Raw genomic sequence first — 9,547 nt, forward strand, 5'->3', positions numbered from 1 at the left:
CACCTGTATTGATTAAATTTCGATTTGATCATTCATTTGTTTTTTTTTTCTTCAATTTGATATTATATTATTTTAAACTTATCCATTCTAAAATTAATTTCTGGATCTCCCGTGAGTTATAATGTGAATTTTAGAAATGTTTGAAAGATATTTAGGTTATAAGTTATTTCACGGTTCTAAATAATGGTGAAGAGGGTAGAGTTATTTAGAGGTAGCATAATTAAGGTCATGTCATGTTGATGTTTTGGAAGAAGGATCTTTGGATGCCATGAGAAAGAAACACAAGAACCTTCCCCATCATTAATAATGAAAGAAAGAGTGGGAATAGGCTGTGCTTTAATAAACTTTAATGTAGACAATAATAAATAATGTCGTGGTGTTGGTTATGATGGTGAGTTCCTTTCTTCTTTGTACACTGAAATAAGGTGCAACATACCGTACGACACAAGAACACAATAATATTAAGCTACAAAACTACTTAGTACCATCCCATTCCCATTCCAATTCTAATTCACATACACATACACATACACATTCTCTGTTTCTTATAGTTCTGGGGCTCATAACCTAACTCATATTATCATCCATACAGGTGACCTATTTCATAAAGGTTAACAACTTTTCTGTTTCATAACTAGTTAGGTATCGTCGGAATATCATTTTACTACTAATTTATATTTCGTGGCAACAAGAGCAAATTGGTCCAGACTGTTGAGACTTTTGAAAAGGGAAGGCCGATGAGTCTTTTGGTGGTTGAGATGATCGAAATATGATTTGGGAGTGACGGCTTGCAAAACTTTAATCGATCAATTTGTCGACGATTGGCGGGGTCAACGGGAGTAAAGTTTGAAGGTTTTGGTGAGAATGATCAAAGAAGAAAGTGGTGGTGTGTTGAGTCGCAACGATGTCTGGAGTAGAAACATAATATAAATTTGGATAGTAAAGTGTATTTTAAAGTTTGTGGGTAAAGTGTTTTAAGCCATTATTTGGGTGTGAAAAAGTCGATTACTCTTTCATAAATGGGTAAGATGGTAATTTCTATAAAGTATAACTATAGTAAATTAGTTAATCTAGTAGAAATCTGAGTGGTAACTGACTTCTGTATCATGCTCAAGAAACAAGTCAAAACAAACCTTAATATTATTATTAATATGTTAAATGGCTTTTTAGACATTTCAATGACACTAATCCCCAACATTTCATGCAAAATTACAAATCATGTAAAACAAATTCCGCAATTATTAATTAGTAATGTTTGTTTGGATTTGACATATTTAGGTTTCACAAGGAATATGCTTTTTCAGGACATAAAATAGGTTTAAATAATATTCTACTCAAGCCCACGACGTCGTGTTCTGCATTTGTTTTTCACACAACTACAAATGCACAGCAGCTATGTATATATAGGTTTACACGCTCAAGCATAATAAAACAAAGGACACAAATCTCAGTGACGACTTTGGTTCTTTCTTTCCATATCTAAACAAACGGCGTCGCGTCAACTTCGCACACTTAAAGTAAACAAACGAACCCAACATTTTACATGCACCTACCTATTGCCTAAATGATTTAAATAGTCCTGTTACTATTTAGTTCGCGTCGTTATCAGAATCAAAATTTTGATAACAATTTTAATACCAAAGTCTAAGACACCATAAACTGCTCTTAATTCAATCGTAACGCAACTTAAACATTATTAATTGTATTAAAAGATTCAATAATTGCGAATATAACTGCATTCATCCTGATGATAGTAGTAAATTAGTAATAAAAATTGAAACTGTGCCCGCACACCAGTTTTTTTTCCACTTTAACAAGTCACCTTCTAATGTAAAGCTTTCAAGTTAGGCACCTTCCCATTAAGTTTGGTTTGACAATTAGTGCATGGCTTAATCTCTGATAATCACTAATCTTTTTCAACACTGTAACTATATAATATGTCTAAGATAATCTTTCTAGATTATATTTTGACTTGAGAAATAAAGCTACTTAAATCTTTAATGTAAAATTTTATTATTTCTTTCATAAATATCTGAGATTCATATTGGAAAATACTTACTTTCTAAAGCCTTTGGAAAATAAAGGCTATATCAATATGTTTTGAAAATGAGCGAAATATCTTTAAAAACGGTTTCGGATATATCGCTTTTTTTTTGTTTCATTTTTAAACCGATAAATAGCATGGAAATTGAATTTGTAGAAAAAAAACAATTATCCTTTCAACAAAATAAAAAAAAATTATAATTTACTCAAAAACTAAAAAGCACAAGGCGCCGAAGATCTTACCTGATAAACAAGTGGAGGCAGACGTGACATCTGTGAGAGAGTGACACGTGTGGCGTAAGCAGGTAGCATGGTACTAGTACATACCACTTGCCCGCCAGAGCCCCTGTTCTGTGTCATCTATCGGTATTTGAAAGTTTAAAAAAAAAAGCCCCACCCCCACCCACACCCCCACACCACCACTATCACTCTTTCTTCTCTCTCTTCACACTTTCTCTCACACCAAACACATTTTCCATTTTTGATTTCGGCTCTAACTGCCAACAGAACTCCTCTTTCTCAAGCTTCACTGCTGCTTTCCTTCTCTCTCCGTCTTCAGAGCTCATTAAGTCTATTGCAAACTGACTTTACTCTCTGTGTTCAAGATCTGAATAGAGAGTTTGAATTTGTGATTTTTGGCAATTAGCTGAAAATAATTATGTAGTCTTGGTTTCCTTGGATCTTTCTGTCTCTTTATCGCCTGCTTTTGTTTTTCCGGGATTTCCGATCTGGTTGTCTTCCATTACGTGTTCTTTCTGAAAAATAAAACAAAAATTGTTTTTCTCATTGTTTGAATGAGTGAAAATGGAGCCATTTCAGCGAAGGAGGTCCAAGATTACGAGCTTAACCGGTGATTACTGTTCGACGGAACCTGCATTCCGCGAAGGCAGTTCTTTTTCCTTTTTTTCAAATTCTCAGTTTGTTTGTCGAGAAAATCGAGGAAAAAGAGGCACGTCATTTTGACATACTTGTCTTTTTGGCTTGTGAGAAAACACATCTGTCGAGTTGACAAGTTTATTTGGGTAGGGAGGTTTTAAATTTCAGTTTCTTTGAAGTTTCTTCTTTTTTATGCATTCTCTTGGCAACCAAACAGAGCAATTTCCTCTACGGTCTCTTTTAGCAGCCAGAATAAAGAGAAAAAAATGTAAGTTCAAATGCAAATGTTCGATGACGACTTTTGCGGAGGCTTTGTAAAATTTTGGTCTGAGATACTAAAAATCCTATAAATTATTGTTTCAAGTTCTTTCTTGAATTTGCTTTGTACCAAACAGATTTTATTTATTATTTTCTCCTTTTTTCTTAAAGTTGTGCAATGTGGAGGTCAACAGCTAAGCTCGTGTTCTGGTTTTGCTTTGCTTTTGTTAAGCGGTGTTGTTGACAGCTTCTTAACTCTTTAGTAGTGTATCAGCATGATTTGGTTGCTTGTTTTAATTCAAAATTAGGTTAGATGAGATATAATTGCAGTTCTGGACCGCTGTTTCTGTTGATTTTTATTTTCGCATAAATTTTAGAGTAAAGCTTGATGAAAAGTTTTTGTTTTATCTTTAATTAGCTTTACGAAGAATTCCTGCAATTGATTATTTCTGTTATTGCTGAATAAATTTAATTTATTTTTGGGAAACATAATTGACTCGTCCATCTTTTTTATTTACACAGAAAGAGACAGCCCCATAAACCAAAATTTTTTCCAAATGGCCTCTGATTCTAGTTCATGCAGTAGTGATACAGAAGATGATCGGTGCGCGCGATTTCCTTTTTCTATTTTTATTTTTTTTTTCTCAAATAGTGTTTTGATACTATGTAGTTAAGAGTATAGCATTTCTGCTGCTTCTTTCGTATCAGAGTTTCGTTTTATTTACTTTAAATGTTATTGGATCTAGTATTAAACCTAAGCATTTTTACCTTGTAGCTGACTTGAGGTGGGTTGGAGATCTTCAAACAACCAGAAACCAATTAGACGTTGTTAGCAGAAGAGATGTCAAGAAACTCAATCCAAGAGAAGATCACCTAGTGTAATTGCTAGATTGATGGGTCTCGATGGTCTTCCTCCTCAGCAGTCTACTCATAAACAACAGAAAAGGTCCATGAGAATTATCAAATAGACAGCATCGTAGAAGGCTCAAAGGAGTGGACTCTTCTGGCCGCTTATCTTTTAGGAAAAGCTCAAAGGAAGAGCAAGAATTCAGGATGTGTTTGAAGTTTTAGATGCATCAAGATGGAGTAGCAATAACTCATTGCCAAGACTTCAAAGACAAGTTTACTGAGGCTGAGATGGTTTTTATTAGCAGAAGTTCATGGACGTGAAGCGTCTTTCAACTGATGAGGCTCAGGATTCAAGGAATCGATGCACTTGAGGTGCTAGACAACACCAAGGATCTTCTGCTGAAATTTCTTCAGCAACCTGATTCATTGTCACACAAAGCATATGCTGATCTAGGTGCCCCTCCCCAGTCCCATTGTGTCATATTCAACTTGACATTATCTCATGCTGGAATTGTGAGCAGTGCATAAGGTGGAAGCAAAAGAGAAACTCCATGGAAGAGTAATTGCAAATCTACTCAGAAACATCTCGATGGTGTTCCTAGTCACACTATGGTAGAAATAGTGCTCAGAGTTTCAATAAGTCTGCAAAAGTTCCAATTGGCAGTGAAAGAAGACCCCAGCTGTCTTTCCTACAAGGATTGTTGTTCTAAAACCAAATCTTGGGAGCCACAGGCTGCCATCAGAACTGTTTCATCACCTCCTCATTCTTGTCCGTTAGATTTTAGAAAGCATGCAGAATTTCCAGGCACCAAAAATATGAGAGGCAGTCATGGGCAAGAGAATTTAATGATGATGTATATTTCGAGACATAATTCTAAAGAATCAAGAGAAATCGCCAGGAAATCACTAGGAAGATGAGAAATAGTTTTAGCAATGGTTCCATGAATTTTTCAACTTCCGGATTTAAGGATATGCGGGGGATGAGAGTTCAAGTAACATGTCTGGAAGTGAGTCTGCAAATGGTCAGAGTTTAAAACATTGACTTCCAAGATGAGTTTAAAGGCATAACAGATTCAGGTCTACATCTTCCCGTTCAGCATCATCACTGTTGTAGGGAGGCAAGAAGAGACTCTCGGAGAGGTGGAAGATGTCCCACAAGTCCTCAGGCTTGGGAGTTATTAGTAGGGGCAGCACATTGGGTGAAATGCTTGCATTCCTGATGGGGAAGTGAGGCCTGCAAATTTGATGCTGTGGTTGGTGAGGAAGGATTCATGATACATTTTGCAGTGACAACAGACCAGGAAGGTTTGCTGGACCTCTGGGATTAGCAGTAGGGATGGATGGAAGGATGAATTGTGTTAGAACTTTATCAAGATCAAGATCTCTTCCAGCTTTCTTCTACTTTAGAAGTCCCAAAGCCGCATGCGCGTGAAACTCTTGATGATGACAGGTATATGATGTCAAAAGAGACTGTGAAGCGGGAAAGAAACAAGGCAGGAAGGGAAATTTAAATCAGAAAGATGGTTCATCGGTAGAACATCAAGATCAACAGTAGAAATCTTCACTCTGCACAAGTAGGGAGAGTTATGATATCTCACCGGATATTTCTTTCAGCCATCATCAATTTGACTGCCATTCAAACAGGTTCACCCATCTGAAGAAAGTTTTATGGTTTCAGAGACATATGAGAGTATTGTTACCGAACAAATTCAGTTCCTGAAATGTGTTGGATGTGGGACATGAGAACACAAACATTTCTTCAATCTGAATCTCCAAATTCAGATTATCAGCTCCTCCTTTGTTGTTAAAGGGCATTCATCTGCTGTTGACTTGGATGTTTTAAGTTCAAAGGTTTAAAATTTCAACCAACCTGAATCATCTTTTGTTTAAACAAAGCTTAACCTTAATATTGATATATAGTAGTGGTAGACTATACCTTTTTCAAATCTCATAACTCTTGAGAGATAATACTAGCCTTACAAGAGGATACAAAGAAGCATACAAAGGGACAAATCTAGCCCTTAAAAGAAGGGAAAAGAGAGAGAGAGGGGAGGCAATCATGAATTTTAGGGTTTGGATTTGTTCTTTGATGCCTCTTTGTAAGGCTAGTTATTACCATGTCATAATAACTGATTTGAGCTTGAATCTCTTCTCTATTCCACATACATGTCCTCACCATAAATTTTAAACTGCTTTGATTTTATGTGAGCATATTCTAATAAACTTTAGTTGTGCCCATCTCTCTTTCTGCTCATTGAATAGTTGTGTCAGTTTTTCTATCCTTAGAAATGCGATTTTGTAGATCAATGATTAACCCTGAAGTTTCTATCTTTAGTTTCTCATATTGTAATGTAAATTAATAAGGAAAATTTTCCCGATTTTTGGAAAATATGAACATACAGCGTATGTATTTAGATACTTACTCAAATTTTATATCTTTATGTATCTGTTTTTTTGCTCATTGTTAGAAGTTTAAATTTTTCCTTGAAGAAATCTTCGACTTAAATTTTGTGTGAGGTACCTTTTAATTATATTCTTTCTTGATATTCCAGGAACCATCTGATGCACCATCCAAAGAAGTCCCTTTGCATCACCCTATATCTGGAGTAGATTCTCCAGCAAGCTCTAGGGAGGCTGATCAGCCCAGTCCGGTTTCAATTCTAGAAGCTCCTTTTGCAGATGATTTGTCATGCGGTTCTGAATACTTTGGGGGTGTCAGTGCCGATCTCCATGGTAACATCAAAAGTTCTTTAGTAGGTTATGCTTTGAAGTGGGGTTTTCACTCGTCTTAATATGGAAACCATGACATTTTAATTTCCACATTCTTATACAATTAAAATTTGATTTAGATTGTCATTATTTGGAAAGGATAATTAGCCACTTATTACTAGATTTTATCAGCTGATTATTCAACTTCAATGCTGTCACTCCCTTCCCTGTTAATTGTAATGTTGTCTTCTGTTATCATTTTGCATGTATTTTTTAATTTATTTTCATTAGTCAGGATCAGAACCCTTGATGAGGTTGATCAGGCTTCTTGAGATATGCAACTGATATCAAATGCGATTTGTAAGATTTATTTATATAGAGTGAATTGATAAGAAAATAGTATCATATAGTCTGACTTTATAACTACATTCAAGTTGATAAATGTGATACTAAAACAACAGAAATAATCAACAATTAAAGCGGCAAGAAATCTATGTGCATATTTATTAAAATTCAGAAGATTAAAATAACTTTTTGTTTTGACGAAAGATCTTATTTTGCGGTTATTACTATTGAAAATGCTCATCGAATTGGTTTTAGATTGCTTTTTGATTGAGTGTCAATCAGTGTTGCTCTATTAGTTAAAACTTTACAGTGTGTGTGTGTGTATATATATATATATATAAAGAAAAAGAAAAAACAGTGTAACCTTAAGTAGTAACAATAGCTTCTGGAGATGAGGAAATAGAAAGGTTTTATGATTTATTTTAAATGGTATGACTTGATTCTGAGGTCTTAAAATAAGAGTGTTTTGATTCTTGAGGTTTTAGGAATTAATGTTATTTCTTTCATAGTTTAATTTATTTGATTTTCTATGAAAGTGTACTTTCTGATGTGATTGATTTACTTTCTTAATGGGCATATGTGAGTTGATATGCTCTCCTATTAAGTGTTGATTCCATTACTTGTTTAGTTGTTTTGGTCACTGTAAATAGAGGCCTAAGTTACTATCTTTGGCATAGCTAGATGAATTGATTGTTTACAGTAAGAATTGGCTTCTTCCCAATTTATGTTTTTATTTTCCTCCCAATTCTACTATATTTTCTCGTCCTTGACTTCAACACATTTTTTTGCATTATCTGTTGCTAGGGCTTCGGATGCAACTTCAACTACTCAAGTTGGAGTCAGACGGATATGACGAGGGACCTATGCTTGTTTCAAGCGATGAAGATGCAGAGGAAAGACTTGTTCAGATTATGGATGAGAAGAGCATAATAAAAGCTGAAGAGAATTGGGAGTCTTCTTATGTAGCTGATGTCTTACTCGAGTCCGGATTAAACAATGTCAACTCCAACACATTCATTGCAGCATGTCACTCTCCAGAATGCCCTGTGAGTCCATCAGTATTTGAAGAACTTGAAAAAAAGTACGGCAGTCTAACCTGTTGGACTAAGTCAGAAAGGAAGCTAATGTTCGACTGCATAAATGCAAAACTCATGGAAGTTCATCAGCAATGTACAGATCCACGCTCATGGATGAAGCCTAAATGGAAGAAAACTGAGCTCCAGGAAAGGCTGCACAAGTTGGTGTTGAACCAACATAAGAAAGTTAACAAGGATGCCGGGGAGAATGTGCTGGCAAGAGAATCGCAGTGGCTGAATATTGGTGAGGATATTGATGTAATCGGTAGGGAAATTGAGAAGGTGTTGATAGATGAACTAGTAGGAGAGGTAGTAACCATGTAAACATATGCCTGTTTTTGTTCTAGGAAGTTACATATACACAAATGAAGTGATGGAACTATCATTTCTTGGAATATGAATAAAATGGTTCGATATCTTTACACCATAAAGTATATTCACAAAACCAACATATCACTATAAAGTGCATGCATATTTATTTGAAAGTTTTTGACTGTATTTTAGTTTAATAAACATGCAATTTCATCTTTCCATGTTCGCTGCAAACCTAGTACATCTTATTAGCTTTAATGCCCAGGAGCCATTTTAAGAAACATGGCCAAGAGAAAAGGCGTTTATAAATTACATTGTTGAACCAGAAAAATATGAACAATCGGAAGAAACAAGAGGCCTCGGTGGTGGTCTACTAGGCTGAGCCGGAGGTGGAGGTGGAGGTGGAGGTATTTCGTATCGTGGTGGCCCCTGACTTGGTCCGGATGAAGTGACAGAAACGCTCTTGCGAATTGGTGGTGTATGTGGAGGTAGTGGAGAAAAAGGGACTGCCCCTGGAGGTGGTGGAGAAAAAGGATGGGAAGGGGCAGTCTAAACCTCAACGCTCATCTCAAGTTTTCTGGCATTAGATGGCCGAAAGGCAAAGCCTGAAGCCAGTGCGAGCACAATGCCAATAAAAAGCAGCTTTTCTTTAGCTTCTCCCATTATTTTTCATGATTTTTGCATCCCCAGTTCAGGTGTTTAAATATGATCTGGATTTCAATACAAGGAAATAATTCAAACTTCATATGGGATTATATTTGGTGCTTACTTGAGTAGTAAATTAAATTTCTTTATAGGCTTTAATTATAATATTACTTAGTGGATTAGCACAAACCTATGTAATAAATCATTTTGTGTCATCATCACTGTACCTGCAAAATTTAGTTGATTTACTCAACAGCTTAACATAGTTTTATTAAGGAGTTAACTTTTTTTTCCCACCCAAATAATGGTTTAATGACATTTTCCATCCACATACTTTTAAAATATCATTTTATTATCTAAATTTATATTCCAACGACGAATATAGAGCAAACTCGGTCCAAAATATTAGAGCTTTTGAAGAGGGAATACTGATG

General features: G+C 35.5%; 1 protein-coding gene across 1 annotated transcript; it reads left to right on the top strand.

The window, feature by feature from the left end:
• Positions 1-4,362: 4,362 nt before the first annotated feature.
• Positions 4,363-8,587, top strand: LOC116106457. The gene is made up of 5 exons (XM_031392817.1): positions 4,363-4,546; positions 4,995-5,048; positions 5,771-5,877; positions 6,579-6,759; positions 7,885-8,587. The coding sequence occupies exons 1-5, from the start codon at positions 4,363-4,365 to the stop codon at positions 8,478-8,480; spliced, it is 1,122 nt and encodes a 373-aa protein (XP_031248677.1). The 3' UTR covers positions 8,481-8,587.
• The last annotated feature ends 960 nt before the right edge of the window (positions 8,588-9,547 follow it).

This window comes from Pistacia vera, unplaced genomic scaffold, assembly GCF_008641045.1.
Source record: "Pistacia vera cultivar Batoury unplaced genomic scaffold, PisVer_v2 Contig517, whole genome shotgun sequence".
Classification (NCBI taxonomy): Eukaryota; Viridiplantae; Streptophyta; class Magnoliopsida; order Sapindales; family Anacardiaceae; genus Pistacia; species Pistacia vera.

Coding starts and splice junctions, on each gene's coding strand:
- LOC116106457 (XM_031392817.1), top strand. CDS start 4,363: ATGAGGCTCAGGATTCAAGGAATCGATGCACTTGAGGTGCTAGACAAC. Junction 5,878..6,578: donor TGGATGTTTTAAGTTCAAAG/GTTTAAAATTTC, acceptor TTGATATTCCAG/GAACCATCTGATGCACCATC. Junction 6,760..7,884: donor TGTCAGTGCCGATCTCCATG/GTAACATCAAAA, acceptor ATCTGTTGCTAG/GGCTTCGGATGCAACTTCAA.